The 18,057-nt window shown below is 38.1% G+C and overlaps 1 protein-coding gene across 1 annotated transcript in view; it reads left to right on the top strand.

Moving 5' to 3' along the window:
* The window catches only part of lrp5 (low density lipoprotein receptor-related protein 5), a 206,997-nt gene that overhangs the window by 16,617 nt on the left and 172,323 nt on the right, over nucleotides 1-18,057 (top strand). Inside the window, exon 2 of the mRNA XM_072592257.1 lies at nucleotides 17,490-17,883. Coding sequence (XP_072448358.1) covers nucleotides 17,490-17,883 — 394 coding nt within the window. The remainder of the gene's footprint in view (nucleotides 1-17,489; nucleotides 17,884-18,057) is intronic.

The raw sequence follows: 18,057 nt of genomic DNA on the forward strand, positions 1-18,057 counted from the left end.
TCTGCCAGTTGCATTGAATTTTCTTCTTAAGATTTTTGTTGGGAATTTACTTTAAACCCCCTTCAATAACATGACCACAATACATTGAGTGGTAGTAGGTTTTTCTGGTGGCAAAGTCAAAATTAATCACATTGTGATCTTGTCGGATTAGCCTTTATTTGATAACCTTCAGTAGTCTGCTAATTCAATCCTGATACTGTAAAGGCTACAAATATGTGTGTTTCCTTCTAACTGAGGACACACCAAAGGTTAGTCTCTAGAGAATATTAGCCAAACCTGCCATAGGTACTTCAAAAGTATTCAATTCTTTTTTATACAGTCATTGAAGTAAGTAAAATTTCTTAACAGTGTGAATCTTGTTTTTGTAACTTTCTCTTTTTAAAAGTTTTCAATAGCACCAAAAGGGATGTAGCTATTTTTGACAGAATAAGACAGTTAAATTCTGTATTTTTTTGGAATGTGGTTCTTTAATCATGTAGAGAAGTGTGTAATGGCACTTGCAGACAGGACGTAATATATTTTTGTTTTTAAAGTTAGTCTGCTTTCAATCCAGATAGCTGTCTGAGAGAAAGCGTTGCCCTAACTATGCCAAAAAAGTACATGGGGAGAGCAAGCTACGGGACTTGGAAAAAGAATAGGATAATTATACAGCATTTGCTTAAAGATTAGCAACCGCTGAACTTTGTAACTAACCTAGGATTGGGCATGACACGTGGAGAAATACTATTGTGAGATGCCTTTTGAGGAAGTTCTAGTGAGAAAGATTTGGCAAGTACTAGGCTCCAAATTAAATGCAGAACTAAGTCTAAGGGCAGACACAATTAATAGAGAAAATGGTATTGGAACCAGTCCAGATACAATCCCAAGTTAGTTTTCAGGAGGCAGTGAACAGTTGAGAAGACTTTGGTTGGTGCCAAAAGGGAAAACCACACACACAAAAAAATTGCTTGATGTTCTATGAGGTGGTATGGCTGTAGGAAACTAAGATTATTAGTTGCAGTGCAAATCTTGTATGCACTTCTGTTGACAGACAGGAAAGGCCTATCTTGCCCTGAATAGTATGGCATTCAGTTTGCAAATTGTCTCCCTGACATTTTTCAGTAGGAAAAGTAAGGATGATTTTTGGAAGGAAACTACCTGAATCCCCAAAAAAGCATGTTAACATTCATATGGTTTACAAAATAATATATTATTTTTTTAAAATTTCAGAAACAATTTTTTTTAACTTTTGGCAACAGGGGTTAAAATAACCTCTTTTCAAGATTTCCTCAGGGGTTACCTTTTGAATTTCAGGAGCTTTTATCTTGGTTTGCAAGACTTTTCATTCATAACTCCTTTACGAGGTAATACAGTTAAGGAGTAGCAATGCCATTAGTATTTGTGTTGATGCATAGGTTTTTGGACTCTAAAGAAGCCGAATTAGAAAAATTTATCAATCGATAATCTTTAGCCCTGCATTAAACTTGAAGCCATAACCCACAAACAAATTATTAATTTCTTGGACACCACAGCTTTTACACTGACATAAGATCACAGAGATAAGTCAGCAACAACTCTTTTTTTTCCCAAAGAAGCTGAAGCACAAAAAACCAACAGCTTAAACAAGTCTTCTGCAGACTCGTGCAGACATAGCAAATGTGTTTCCAACGTACATATGCAAAACTGGAACATTTGGAAGATTGGAAAGGCAGTTCTTACTTTCTATTTACTGCATTTCTGGTCTGAATTTCAAACTTAAATGAGACAGTTAACACAATATTCATTTCAATAACACTCACTACATTTCTTTCCCATACTGATCATGTGAAGTTTTAAACTAGAAATTCCACATTCATTTGCAAGACGTTAATTATCACAGTCACTTCAAGTTTTCCTGGCTTTCATTTAGCTATGTTATTCCTGTGATGACATGTTTAAAACTGTTCACTTTGTAGTCCCCTTTTCTTCACCCTCCCTTTTGCCATTCTTTTTTTTTGCTGCCTCTTCTTTCTTCTTCTCCTCCCTTTGCAGCCTCTTCATCTAGCACTTTTAGAAACCCTTTAAAACCAATCTCATTTTAGATTATGTTTTACACCTCCTTATGTTGCCTGGAGTTGTTTTTGGCTTGACAATTCTCTTGTGAAAAGCTTTGAAATATTTTGCCACAATTAAAGGTGCTATACAAATGTTACAAGCACATGGTATTGTATGTCTTAGCATTTTGTAATGGGAGTTTCCATTTGTCTGGAATAATGCTTGCATGACTATAATAATTCTTGCATATGAAACATTTTCTTATGCATATGTATCACAATGTAATACACAAACTGTTGTTCCTCAGTAAGAACTATTCAGCTAGTGCATGTTGTTGCACAGGCTTCATTATGCATTGAGTTTCTGAAATCAGTTTTGATATAAACATGTTTATTTTTCTGTTCTCATTTTTGACATTTTTATCTTCACTCCACAACACTAAATCATATGCTGAGCTAACTTGCTGTATGTTTGACACATGAGTTGATTATTTGGAAGAGGAGGATGGTCATCTGTCAGATAATTATATTCCCATATAATATTGCTGTGATTCTGTTTATTCTTGAGCTATTTGGTATAAATTTGTGAGTCTTTATTGTGGACTTCTGAACAAAATATAGTTTTTGCTTCTGCCAAAATAAGGTGTTCTGATGGAGTTTGTTTTGTTACAAAACATAATGGTCTCCAGATGGTTCATGTCTCTGCTTTTATTAGGTGATTTTGGGCTCCTATTGACCCCCTCGGAGTTGATGAAGAGTTGGCTCTGTAGGGATTGACTGTGGAGCTCTGGATTCCATGAGTAATCAAGTGCTGAGGGCGCAGGCCAGGTTTTACTGTATTCTTCATCAGACTTTGGCTGTTGCAGAACATATGTCTGGTAGTGTCTACTGAGTGACAACCTCCTATAAAATTTGATCTCTCACTGCTGTTAGCCTCTCCATTATTTTGACGAACATTCCTACTTAATCACTTCACTCCAAAAAATAGTTTTTGTACATTTTGTCACAAGAATACCTTAATGTGTGAAATGAGCAGACAAGACACCAGATAGTGACAGGCTATCGTTGGTTTGTGCTTCCATTAATGTAGACTTTCTGACAGATTATTATTGATGTTTGTCAGATTTTCTTCATCTTTTAAAAGGTTCTTTAACTGTCAAAATCCTACACTGTAACTTTGGATTTTAATGGATGGTATTGTAAGGTTAAGCACAGCACGTAAGGACTTTGCAACAACTGTAATCCTGGAAAGATTTACATTTAGTTACAAGTTTAAAACTTTGCTTTATTATGCAATATAAACATTGTTACACATAAATCTATATTTATTGGCTCATAATGAATTAATGCAACTGTCCACCATTTTAATAATGTTAAAATTTACTTTAAATGATAAAACCTCTGCCAATATAACTGTGAATGTTGCTCTGCTAATAACTGCAACATTGAACTTTAGCATATAACTCATCAAGATCACAGTATATTTAAAAAAAGATGAAACTAAATTATTTGATTATGAACCTACTGAATTTAGTTTACTAAATCTTCACCATTGGTTTGTATGTCAATCTATCTTGTTACCATGTACTTGGAACCATAATTTATTCAGCTTTACACTCCCTTGAACCTTTTAAATGTTAAAATCTATTATTGTTTAGTACTTATTATAAATGAAACTCTTTAATTTTAACATTAAATTAGATATGTGGGAGTACCTGATATTTCTACAAATGACATTCAATTAAAGTGTCTTGGTGACTTCCTTTAATGTTTAGGAATAGTAGAGTCCAGATTAGTTGATGGCCTTTAATTACTGTGTGTGCCGGTTTTGTTTAATATAGATTATTACAGCTTTTCATAGGGGTCTTGGACATGCAGCGACTACCAGTATTGATGCCAGCTGTTAGTGTGCATCATGACTTTGTCATCATAAAATGTATGAAAGAATTATTGAAAAATAATTTGCAGTTGCCCATGTCGGCAATTCACAGCAGTGCTGAATTTTTTTGTTCAAAATTTAAACTTCCCTTCAATAAAAGTATATATATTTTTTAAAATTGAAAATTCCCATGGTGGTCTTGATGGATGTGCAAATTATGTGAAACTACTTGTTGGGATATTCCCCATTTTCTGTTTTGTTTTCTGTGTAGGGAGAATTCAGTAATATTATTGTATAAGTTTAGGAAACTCAAAATGTTTGCTGATGCAGTATTGGAGAGAAAGTCTTTTGGCATACTTTCTGCTGAGAGTTTAATTCTCGTTTAACTTGGACAGTTCAGTTAGTGTAACATTTCTTCCGTCTGAAAGCTATACTCTCAAGATTGCAAACTCAGACAGTTTGTTTAGTTTTTACTAAACAAAAGTCCACATAACAAAAACATTCTGGCATTTTATTCTCAAACTTGATATTATCTAACAAATGCAAAGCAAAAAAAAAGTTAGCAATGTTTATGTTACTAAGGCCTGAAACTGAAATGGAGGAAAAATGCTAAATTAATTCAAGTTAGTTCCAGTATGTGATTCTCTTTATGATTTAAATTTTCAAAAATAACACTTTTGCACTATAGTGTATTCAATACTGCATTTTCTTCATTTTTAATGATATGAAATATTAACATTTTAATTGTGGCCCAACAAAAAAGTTCATGGTAAGTCTTTTTAAAAGTTTTGGATAACGTTGTAGTGAACCTGTTGCCCCCCTAAAACACCCCTGGATCATGAACTTTTGCATAATGTCTCATAGCTTGGAACTCTGGATTGGCAACTAGGTGATGAAATGCCTTTCGTTTAGCCCCTTTTTGTCTTGTTTTGGCGTTTTAGTGAGACGATAGCTGATTAAGTGGATTAACTCTGTATATCCACTTTTGCTCCATATCCCTTCAAACTGTTGGTGAACAGAAATCAATTGCTCTCATATTTAAAATGAACAACTGAGCCAATACCAACTGTTGCTTGTGAATAAGAGCTCTAAACTGTTATTACCCTTTTCACGCAGAAATGTTCCCAAAATTCTCTCTTGAAAAGCATGATTCCAATTTCTTTTAGATCATGTCAATTCCATCTATCCTCTCCACCTAGAAATCTGAAATTTCCATCAAATTATCCTTTATCCCTTTCAATTCCCGGAAATGCACATAAAGTTTGTGTCATCACTCCTCATGACCTAACTGTTGGAGTCCAGATATAATTTCTGGTAAAACTATGTTGGGCAGAATGTAATTCCAATATAACATTGCCCCGAACTGCTCACCATACTGCAGAATTATGGTTTTCTACAACCTGTAATGTGACTTGTCTCAAATTCTAATCCTTAAGGTGTAAAGACTCCTTTAGCCTTTTATATTTGAGTTTGTATCTGTCTGTAACACTTTAAAATCTATGTATATGGATGCTAAAGTCTCCTACATTCACTGGCTTGCTGTTCACCATTTCGAAAGTAGTCTGATCAATCTGTTTTGGGCCCAATATGGATAATTCCAAACTTGGAGGTTGAAATACATTTATTACAGCTTATTCCATGAATTTAGAATCTCTCTAAATGATTGCTTCCATTTATACGATTACAATGCTTCCTTTCTTTTCCAACAGGGCTATATAGTTCTCCATCCTGCCATTTAAATTATGAATAAATATATTAAATATTTGAGACTGCGATATACATTCCTGCAAGACACCAGTAGTCACATTTTTCCAATTCACATGTCTACCCATTACTCCTACTCTGTCTCTTATCGCCATGATCTATTTCCTGACTATGTCAAAAATGTGATTTCAATTCCACAAGTTACAATTGTAATTAAGGCTCTTATGAAAGACTTGATCAAATGCCTTTTGAAAGTCCATATAAATCACATCCTTGGACAATCCCTTGTGCACTCTTTCAATCACATCTTCAAAAAAGGCAGAGAGCTTCTTTCCATGCCAGACCTCTTCCTGATCAAAAGAAAGCCATTATATCCTTAATTGTGGACTTTAATGGCTTATTCTGATAATGGTCTGTATATCTTTGATTTTCTTTCCCACTTCTTTCTTAAATAGTAGAGTGTTTTATTCAAAATCTAAAACATTATAGTTTAATTCCAGTAACTTTTAAAAGGGCTGCAAACTGAGGAAATTGTAGAAAATTGTCATAGTGATTAGTTTGGTAGCCTAAAAAAAACAGGAAAATTTCCATTTTCAATGCAATTGTGATAACTTGCAAGATTGTAGTTAGGCCACCTGCAAAGTTCCCACTTACTCTGTTTAAAACCCTTGGGTAGAAGCCATCTAGTCCTGTGGATTTGTTCCTCTTTAATGCCTTTTTACTCAACACTGTTAATTTTCTTACATTTAGGTAAATTACTATCTTTGATTCAAACTTTGTTTCCTTACGGTGTTCAGCATGATGTCCTCTTCCTCTACTGAAATCCTTTATTTTTTCATTCTCCCTTGTTGTAAATCTATGTGTTTTATTACCATTTGCTGCTCCTTGTATTTTTCCCATTCACCAGGATCTGTTCTTTTTATTTGTGTTTTCTTTTTAGTTCTGTTATTCCTTACCTTTTCAATTATTAATGGCTGTATGTTTTGGCAGTAGGAGCTCTTGCTCTTGCAAGCTTAAATTGTTTTGATATTAAGACCCCGCCCACACCCCTTTGGTTTTTACCCATTGGCACATTTGCCTAATTTACTGTGGACATTCTTAGTTAGACTTGCCATGATCGAGAATCTTAGCTAGTGTGTGTTTCTCCCTTTCAAACATAATATTGAACTCTGTTCACTGTTGGATAAATGTACATATTCCAATGAGTTATTCACTACACGTAACTTGTTATTAGACTTGATGTGTTGGACTGGGGTGGACAAAGTCAGAAGTTGTATGACACTAGGTTATAATTCAACAAGTTATTTGAAATCACAGGCTTTCAGAGCACTGCTCCTTCACCTGACAACAGAACAGTGCTCTGAAAGCTTGTGATTTCAAGTAAGGCCGTTGGATATAACCTGATGTTGTATGACTTCTGACATTATTAGACTTGCTTCTACAAATCTATTGTTAGTGAACATATTCAGTCATTCTACAGCTGCTGGCTTAATTTAAAAAAGATCCACTACTTTGACGAAGTTTTCTTCTTAGACTCCATGAATTGAATTCAGAAGTTGTTACTTGTATTGGACAGTTGTAATGTTACAGTCATTTTGTGGCCACAGTCTGTTCCGAGGTGCAGGAAAGGACCTGTTTCAAAGCATTAATTCTTTCTTTTTGAAAAAGTTAATACTGTTGACATTTTGCTTCAACATTTCTGTGAATTTCCTAGGGGAACATGTCCTTGTAGTCCCAACTGGCCTGGTCTGAGTTTCCTGCTAAGTTGCAGTGCTTTTTTTTTTGTCAGCATAGTTTGTCCAAATGTTGCTAAGCCAGCACCAAAAGCAGAAAAATTCAAATGCGGATTATATCCATCACGGAACAAATCTCCTGATCGCATGGGCTGTTTTTATATAAAAAAACACATTGGAAACTGGCCCAGCCCACAGAATTTGCCATGCCCTCAGATTAAGTTAATCACCATGGTGACTTTTCACTAATTACCCCATCTGCTGCCCTAAACAAATATTTCTAACGCTTCACTTGGCGCAGGGCACTAACATGCACCTTTTCAAGAGCCTTCAGGTATTAAAAACATTTAATTTTCTCAAGCTGACCACAGTATAACAACACAACTTTTCATTGTTTTGTGGAGATTTTTGAAGTCAGTTTCTGTTACTTAACGGCTGTGTTGCCCATAGTGGTAGCCTATATACTCTGATGAAAAGTGCTTAGTTTTTGCGATTAAACCCATTTTCAACTTTATTAATAAGTCTGTATTAGTTGGCACTCAGACATGCTTTAAGGCAAACTTCTAGAAAATTGTTTTCTAAAATGCTGCCAAATTAAAAGAGTTCCTGACTAGAATCCATGTTAAAGAAAGCTTCAGGGTAATCAGTGACTCAATTTGTGGGATTTTCCAAGGCTGTCTCTCATTGGCAGATGCTTTGTTGAAACTGTCTTTTTAAAATAAAGCTCCCCTGCTGCAAGCAGGGGCTCTTGAACTGAGGAATAACTTTAAAGCAGTAACCATCTTGTTTCAAGTTGTAGATTACTTGTGGGTACTCGTCCTGTATTGATATTCCCTTTCAATATAAGTTGTTTCCTTACCTGGTTCCGCTCTCTGTTCCCTCCTCTCCACCCCCGCCTCCCTATCATTCAACTTTAGAGCACTTATTTTGCTCAGTCTTTTTAATTTAAAAAAAGTCTATCTTTCTCCTAGTTTTCTTTCTTCTGTTCTAATGTGGAACAGATGGCAATGGTCTACTAAGATCTAACATAGTCAACAAATATTGCTGTGTTTATTTGTATACTTATCTGTTCAGGGGTGAGTTTATAATTGGAAGCTCTTGATGAAAGCACTTATTTTATGCTTCATAATACTATTGCCAACAAGCTATGTGAAATAAGAATTTTGGAGAAAATACATAGATCACCTGTTAGAACTTTGCAAAAATAATTATCCATTTTGTGAGTTCTTTTCCAAACCAGAGAGAATGCTGATTTAGAGCATTTTTGTCACTCCTTCACAGTCGCTGAGTCACAATCCTGGAGCTCTCGACCAAACAGCGCTGGGAATGTACTTAACACCTAAGATTGCAGTAGTTCAAGAAGGCAGCTCATCATCACCTTATCAAAGGCAATTAGGGATGGGTGATAAATGTTGACCCAGTCAATGATGTTCATGGCTCATGAACAAATGTTTAAAAATTACCCAGGCTCTTGTATCAGGATTTTCTGGACAGTGGTTACTGCAGGTTGTCTGGAGAATTATGGAAAGTGTCCAATAGCTTGCAGCTTATAATGTAGGTTACAGTGGAGTGAAGTAGCCTGGTATTGCTGAAACTGAAGCATAAGCCCATCTATGTAGAATAAAAGACTTATTTTTAAATTCACACTGATCACTTCTCACTGATACTCCTTTTTAAATAGAAAGGATGCTACAATTTGTTTTGTCCCCCTCATTTCCTGAAATTTATGATTACATTCGGAGGTATAATTTCTAGCAGTTATAATTGTGTTCTGGTGCTTCATGTAATTAACCCATCATTCATATAGGTTTTGCTTGCAAATGTTGGTTATTTGATGCCCAATCTTGTTATTGACCTGAATAGCATCAATTCATACCCAGCAGGACCGATTAGTATATGATGTAGGGTTGGGATCCTGGACAGTTTTGCCCTTACTTAGCATTGGGACATATCTAGTTACAGTGACAATATTCTGTTTCAGTTTAGAGATCAAGTAATGATCCCTCTGGTTGTTTGTTGTTCATGAGAACATAAGAAATATGATTTGGAGTAGGGCTTACACCACTCCATATACCCACTAGTCAATCTATCAGCAACAATTGTGGGAGGGAAGCAACCTATGAGGGGAGGAGCAACCAAGGCCAGGATGAGAGGCTGCATACAGCTAAAGTGGAGATCAGAATTTTTACCAGATCCAGGAGTTCTGTCTACTGCATCTGGGGTGGGGACATATGCAATTTAGGATGCCTAGCATGGTTGGCCAGGTATGGGGGTAAAGGGTATTGTGCAGAGAGAATGAGGCTACAAAATGGGTGAAGGGGAAGTTCAGGAGCTTCTGTGCTTGGGAAGAAAAGGTGGTGGATCCCTATTAGAATAAATGCTTAGTTCATTGTTAAATTTCAATCTGAGATGCAGTAGAAAGGATAATATATGCCTGTTAAAAATGTTCCTACTTTGTGCATAAGTAATGAAAATGCATTAACTGTGACCTTTTCAGTCCATGGAAAGTGTGTTTCAGGTGCAGGCTTTTTTTGTTTAGAAGTATGTGTGAGTTATTTTGGGGGAAAAAAAATTGCAAACTTATGCCTGTTGTCTTCTACCAATTGAAATACTGCAGTATCAGTTCATGTTTTCCTTGTGTGTTGTGGCTGTAAGTTTAAGCGAGAGCTGATTATTATTGAGGGTATTGATTAAATCCTCTGATTCTGTTTCTGTGTGAGTACAAATACCCAGTATTACAATATGAATCAAGGAGTTAGCAAGAGTAGAAAAAGTAGCCTCCAAAAATCAAGAAGTAGCCCTTTAGAAAATCTCAAGAGGACTCCTCAGGAGAAAAAAGTTATACATTTTTATCCTTGGAAAAAGCCAGATTGTTACAGTTGCTGTTTTACTTTCTCAATACCAATGGCATTTTAACCTTTAGGCGGCACGGTGGCAGAATGGTTAGCACTGCTGCCTCACAGCGCCAGAGACCCGGCTTCAATTCCCGCCTCAGGCGACTGACTGTGTGGAGTTTGCACGTTCTCCCTGTGTCTGCGTGGGTTTCCTCCGGGTGCTCCGGTTTCCTCCCACAGTCCAAAGATGTGCAGGTCAGGTGAACTGGCCATGCTAAATTGCCCGTAGCGTTAGGTAAGGGGTAAATGTAGGGGTATGGGTGGGTTGCGCTTCGGCGGGGCGGTGTGGACTTGTTGGGCCAAAGGGCCTGTTTCCACACTGTAAGTAACCTAATCTAATTTTTAGATTTGAGCAATCTATGTGGGGCAACCCCAAGTTCAAAAATACCAAATTCAGAAATAAAGAAGAACAACTTCCAAAAAAATGAAACCAGATGGACCCAACACACCACACTTCTATGGACCCAACACACCACACTTCTATGGATTACTCAAAATTCACAAACCAGGAGCCCCCCTTAGACCCATAGTCTCACTACCTGGAACACCAACTTACAGAATGGCCAAAGAGCTACATCAAAGATGAAGACACTTAGTAAAAGACTCATGCCACTCCATCTACTCCACCCAATAATTCCTGAAGACCATCAAAGACACTAACATAGAAGAGGATGAAATAATGGTCTCCTTTGATGTAACAGCCCTGTTTACATCAATCAACATTAACCTGGCCAAGGAAACACTGATTATACCTATTAGAAGACCCAAAGACACATACAGCAAACACCACTAATTTCATCAGCAAGGACACTATCGTCAAGCTAGTGGACCTATGCCTTACCATGCACTTCACCTTCAACAACAAAACCTACAGACAAACCAACAGAATACCCATGGGATCTCTGATATCTGTGTTCTTAGTGGAGGCAGTAATGCAGAGACTCAAACAAACAACTCTGCTAACCATCCAACCCAAACTTTGGGTCCGCTACATGGATGACACTTGTGTCATCACTAAATGAAACAAATTAAAGGAAACCTTCAAGACCATCAATAATACCCTTACTGGCATAAAATTCACTAAAGAGGAGGAAGTCAACAGCAAACTGCCATTCCTAGATGTCACAGTAGAGCGAACAGCCAATGGGGAACTTTAAACCAGCGTCTATAGGAAAACAACACATACGGACCAAATATTGAACTACAGAAGCAATCACCCCAACATCCACAAATGAAGCTGCATCAGAACATTATTTCAATGAGCCACCACACACTGCAGCACAGAAGAACTACGCAGAGCAGAGGAAAATCACCTATATCGTGTATTCAAAAAGAGTGGGTACCCAATGAATGCAGTCTGCCGATTTCTCATCAACAAACCCAAACAAGCAGACAAAACACGTCCAAAAACCCTAGCAACTCTTCCCTACATAAAGGTATCTCAGAAATGACTGGTAGACTACTCCGACCCCTTGGCATCATGGTAGCCCACAAACCCACCAACTTACTAAAACAGCAGCTAATGAACTTGAAAGACCCACTACAGACAACAAGCAAAACTCATGTCATTTACAAAATACCATGCAAGGACTGTAACAAATACTACACTGGACAAACAGGTCGAACACTAGCCACCAGGATACATGAACACCAACTAGCCACGAAATGACATGACCCTCTCTCACTAGTATCCTTACATACAGATTAGGAAGGACACCACTTAGACTGGGATAGCACATCCATCCTAGGACACGCCAAACAAAGACATGCACGAGAATTCCTGGAAGCATGGCATTCCAACCAGAACTCTATCAACAAACACATCAAGTTAGACCCCATCTACCACAGGAAGAACAGGAAGTGACTTCAGCACAGGAAATATCATCACCACAGGAAGTAACATCACCAATCCAATCCAAAGAAACCCAAACATATAAATAGAAAGCAGAAATTTTCAGCAGTGCTTTGCCTGAGGCCCACTGAAGATGTGACTTAGTAGGATGATGAAACGTCTGGAAATGAACCTTCTAGCTCAGCGAGCAAACCTACATCCTGAACCTCAATCTGAACTACCAATCTTCTCAAAACCCACTCAAAAATACCATAATCAGGGAGGAGCCAGAAGAGATCAAAAAGTGTTTAAGAAGTGCATTTTCTTTTGTGAAATTCTTGGAGCGTGAAGGCATACAAATACTCTGACTCCATCGAGAGCACTGACCTTGTCTCCCTCTCCTGTATCAACTGCCAGTCCCTTTCCCCTTCTCTTGCTTTATGCCAGGGATCAGTCCTTCTCTTGAATCCTTGGGCTCCGAATACAACTTTTCCAACTCTGACACCACTCTCACCAATTAATAAATAAGGAACTATGTGCTTAATTCAAAGAAAGCCAAGCTTACACCAACATGCTCCCCTCCATGCCGCCTCCCACCCCCACCACCACCACCACCTTCAAAGTTATCTTTTCTTGGAAATGCAGTTCTATTCCTTTTCCTGCTGTAATAGAGAGTTGGAAATGAATTTCCCATAAGAGCCTTTGTAAACCAGTTCTAAAAATAGGCAAGGAGCATGTCTATCAATAAAACTAAATTGATTGGGCTGTACATTGTTAGATTTGCAGCTTTACGTGAGAATATCAGAAATAGGGGGCCATCCAGCCTGCTGTGCCATTCAGTGAGATCATGGCCAATCTGATGAAAAACCGATGCTAATTTTTATGTAGTGTCTGCTGAACGTGAGATCTTGTTGTACGTGTCAGCTGCTGCTTTTTTTAATAATTATTTTTATTGAAAATTTAACGTTTTTACAAGTTTACAAAAGAAAATTTTTAAAAATCCAAATATAAACATTGATATACAGTTAAATCTTAAATAAATAATAACCAAAATCTATCAAGCAAGAAAACAGAAATACCAAGAGAAAAAAAGACAAAACTCAACTAACTACTCATCTAACTTACAATTAACCAGAGTGTATGATTAAAATTCTTACATTATTCCAGAGGAAAAAAAAACAACGGATAACACATAAATTGAGCAGTGATATACATGCTCGGAATGTGTTAACATCAAATCACAACAAAACCCGTACTCATGCGGGATTCCTCTCCCTGGGGGCCCAGGACCAGTCAGGTTCATCCTCTCAGTTAAATAAAGGCCCTTGTAGGATGACCGAGATATCTGTATTTGTGTAATTCAAGAAGGGCTGCCAGATTTTTATGGAATAATTTGGTTTCTCTCCTGGTGCACCATATTTGTAAGGAAGTCAGGGGGAGTAAATTCCATAATTATTCTGTGCCAACTCGAAAGTCCATGAGGGCCCTCAACCACCCAGCTTACCGAAATGTTTTTCCCTGCACAGAAAGAGAGAACGGAAAACAATCTCTTCCCTGTCGTAATTTCAGGTGTTCTTTATCCAATAAATGCGTCTCCTGTAGGAGAGCTATATCGATCCTCTCTTTCTTGAGGTTTGATAATATTCTCCTCCTTTTGATTGGTGAATTACTCCCCGTGACATTCCAGGTGCACCATTTAACCGACTGATCATCCATAATCACTGGGCAAGATCAAGACCCCCCGGGAGAAGGAACCCGATCCAAAACATCCCGAGCAGAGAGCATATAAAATTCACAAAAATAAAACCTCTTTAATACATTCAGATCAATATAATAGAAAACTATTTCTAAATAACAAAAAAAAGTATAAAATTTTAATGGGGATCTTCCCCCTTATTCCCAGGGGGCATCACTTCCTTTCCAAAAAAACCCATCATAACCTCTCCCAACCAGTGCCCCACCCTTGACCCAGGCACCCCACGATAGGATAAAGAAAATTCAAGTATACTACTGAACTAGAACTAAGAGTGAGTACCCTATCCCCCACCCCACCCCCCACCCACACCAATACCTGGATATATTTGGTAATGTTAATACCATCTATGAACATATATGACTATAAAATTATAGTCTCAGCAAATAATAATTAAATATAGTAATACAAAATAACAGGAAAAAACCCCCGCTCCCAAGGACAAAGATAAAATAGGATAAGGTAGCCACCTTCCCCCTATCTACATTAACTACACCCCCTGGCCTATATATATATATAATTTTTAAAAAAGGGAACGAAAATCGCTAAGTAAAGAATGAATAAATAAACCCTTCCCATCCCCCGGAGATAATGTTAAACAGTAAGGTAATGAAAGGAAATAAAAGGGGGGTAAACCGGGGTGGGAGTAGGGCAAGACAACATCAGTTAACTCTTATAATTCATCTAAGAGAGTCCAAAAGTTCCTCGGCCTTCTCCGGTGATCCGAAGTTATACACGGACCCTTCATGGCTGAAGTGTAGTATAGCTGGATAGCGCAAGGAGTATTGAATGTTTAAATCCCTTAAACGTTTCTTTGCTTCATCAAACGCCTTCCTCTTTCAGACCAGAGCTGGGGAAATGTCCTGAAATAACATAATCTTGGATCCTTTATAAGTCCCAAGATTTCTGGAGGCTTCCAAGAGCATCTGCCTCACCTTATAGCTCTGCAGCCGGAACAGGACCGGGGTGGGGGTGCTGTTTTGAGCTGGGCCTGCGTATTGCAACCCGGTAAGCCCATTCCACCCTTACCTGGCCTGATCCAGCCTCCAGATCTAAAGGCTGTGGAAGCTACTGTTCAAGGAATCTTGTAAGCTGGCCTCCTCCTTCCCGTTCGGGAAGGCCCAGCAAACAAATATTTTTCGACGACCTCGATTCTCAAGGTTGTCAATGCGATCCTCTAAGGTCCGGAATTACTGCTCAAGAGTCCGGACCCGATCCACGACCAATTCTGCAATGGCCTTGGAGGTTGCGGCCTTTAACTCCGCCCCTCTGACTCGGAACTCAAATTCTTCACTGTCTCGGCCGTGCGTTTGTAGCGCGGCCGAGAATGAATTCCATCGACTTCTGGACTCTTCAATGAAAGCATCGATCTTCGCATCAAGTTTGGAGATTATTTTCGCCACCGTAGGTAAGTCCCCTGGGGCAGCTGCAACACCTCTGCTGCAGCTGGAGAGGGTGGGGGAGGGGTTCCTGCCTGCTGAGAACTGCGGGCTCCTTTCCCCCTAGTCATTTTTACAGGAGACCAAACTGTTTAAATTTAGTACTGAACCACTAATTACATTAAGTAAGAACTATTTTAAATGATTTGGTGAGTGTGGTGGAGGAGGGTGGCCCACTTTGCCTAGGTCTTGGGAGGAGCACTATAGACTCAGACTTGCTGAGTCACCGCCATCTTGGATCTCCCGCTTTTTTTTTAACAGTTCAGAATATCTGTAATTTGTCTATTAAGCCCTTCAGAAAATGTAAAAGGGTCTATTTAAATTTCTTTGACTTTTTTTTTCCCAGCTCATCTTATTCTGAGTAATTTCTTTCAACCAGCTTTCCTTTTTTAGTGTTCAATATATCACTATGTTTTACTTTGTACAAGTTGAGTAGGAATTCCCCTGATGGACACCAAGCTGGAGAAGACTTGGTGCCCCAATTTTCTAATCAATTACTTTTCTTTTTCCCCATTTCGCTTCCCTCCCCAATACATGGAAATCATGGAAGGAATAGTGGAACTAGAAGAAAGTTGCCGAAAGGCAAATGCTGCTTACGGTTTTATTTCTATAGAGAGTGCTATATGCTAAATTGTGAATTGTAGCAAAGATTTCTGGTAAGCTGAGGACTGATTTATTACAGTTTTGCAGAAGTCTATAGAGACAACTTGAAAACTATATTGTGCTGCAGTATCCACTTCCTTCTGAAATAATCCAAGAAACCTTTCAGGGGAAGTGGTGGTGTAATGGTAATGTCACTGGGCTAGTCACCAGAGCCCCAGACAAATGCTCTGGGGATACAAATTCAAACAAGTGGCATTGTCCCTACCTCTAAACCAGGAGACCCAGTTTCAAATCCCTCCTGTCCCAGAGGCATACAATAATATCTCCAAAAAAGGTTTATTAGAAAAGATATTCAAATTCCACCATAACAGCTAATAGAATTTGAATTAAGTTCATTAAGCTGGAATTAAAACCTAGTCATCAGTAAAGGTAACAATTGTCAGTTGTTATGAAAACCTATCTGGTTCACCAGTGCCCTTTTAAGGGCAGTTAGGGGTGTACAACAAATGCAATCTTATTAGCAACACTCACATTCCAGGAAATTAGAGTAAATTGAAAACACTTTAGTTATGCAAAAATGTAATTGAATTTTCCTAATTTTATGAATTAGGAAATTGATGTTTGCTGATTTGAGTTGATATGTGGAGACTAATGGTAAGTACATCAGTAGCTGCGCTTTTAGATATAATTGGTGTTGGTTCCATTGCCAAATTCTTGAGTGTATCCAGAGTGTCATCCCGGCATTACTCACATTTAATAACACATATGGGAAGAAATGAAAACCTGAAGGTGCACTGTTTGTAACCTTTTTCACTAAATTGGTTTCGGGAATAAGAGGCTGAGTAACTTGGATCTTAACTCTGGCATTTAGACTAATGTGAGGTGATCTCGTTGAAACCTATGAGATTCAGAAAGAGCTTGACAGATTAGTCAAGGAGAGTTTGTTTCCTGTGACTGGGTAATGTAGAACAGGAGGTATAGTCTTATTGTCAATGCATATCCTTTACAACAGAGATCAGCAGAAATTTGTTTACTCAAAGGGTTGTGAACCATTGGAATCCGCAACCCTTAATGTTTGTGGATGCTCCATTTTTGAATACAACTAAGGCTGAAATTGACAGATGTTGAGTGTCTGTCAGAGGGAGACAGGGTGAAGTTGAGGCCAAGAATCAATCATGATCACATTGAATGACCAAGCAGGATCAGGGGGCTTTATGTTCTGCTTCTGCTTCCAATTCTAATGTAGTTGATTTATTTGTTTTTCATGAAGAATTATTTTATTTCTTGATCACATTGTTTGAACTTTTTAACTAGTATTTATAGTTCCATGCATTAAAGATCAGTTTGTTTAGGATGTGTAAAAATAATTTCTTATGTTATAGGGTGTGAACATGATTTGATGTTGCTGTAAAATTATGTTGAGGGAAAGGCTACTGAACCTGAGCAAGTTACAACAGCAGCATGGAAAGAATGTCAGAGGCCGTGTAGCGGTACATTGTTTTTCCTTGCTCCTGGACTGAAAATTATCGTGATTTAATGTTAAAAGGGTAGGGCAGGGGAAAAAAAAATCAAGCCACAATGATAAAACTTATTTTTAAAAAGCCCGTGAATGACCTGTATTATTTTTTTGTTTCTCCATAGCATCACCTCTACTGCTTTTCGCTAATAGACGAGATGTCAGATTGGTCGATGCAGAAGCAGTGCGACCTGAATCTACTGTCGTAGTCAGTGGCCTGGAGGATGCAGCTGCAGTTGACTTTTTATACTCCGAAGGCACAATTTATTGGACTGACGTAAGTGAAGAAGCCATTAAACAAACGTATGTGAATCAAACTGGGAATGTGCAGAAAGTGATCATCTCTGGCCTTGTTTCACCTGATGGATTAGCTTGTGACTGGTTAGGTAAGAAGCTTTATTGGGCGGATTCGGAAACTAATCGAATAGAGGTTGCCAATCTCAATGGAATGTCTCGTAAGGTCCTTTTCTGGGAGGATCTTGATCAACCAAGAGCTATTGCACTTGATCCGCAACATGGGTAAGTGTTTCACTTTTCTGTTGTTCCTTCATTTTGATGGCAAAGAGTTCATGATTTCTGAATTTTGGCATTAAGTAGAAATTTGATACTTACTCCCTGTCACCACCCCCTCCCCGACTTCTCAAAGGTATTATTTAACTTCCTGCAACTGAACAGATGTTCAGACTTAGCCAG

Source organism: Chiloscyllium punctatum, chromosome 22 (assembly GCF_047496795.1).
Source record: "Chiloscyllium punctatum isolate Juve2018m chromosome 22, sChiPun1.3, whole genome shotgun sequence".
Classification (NCBI taxonomy): Eukaryota; Metazoa; Chordata; class Chondrichthyes; order Orectolobiformes; family Hemiscylliidae; genus Chiloscyllium; species Chiloscyllium punctatum.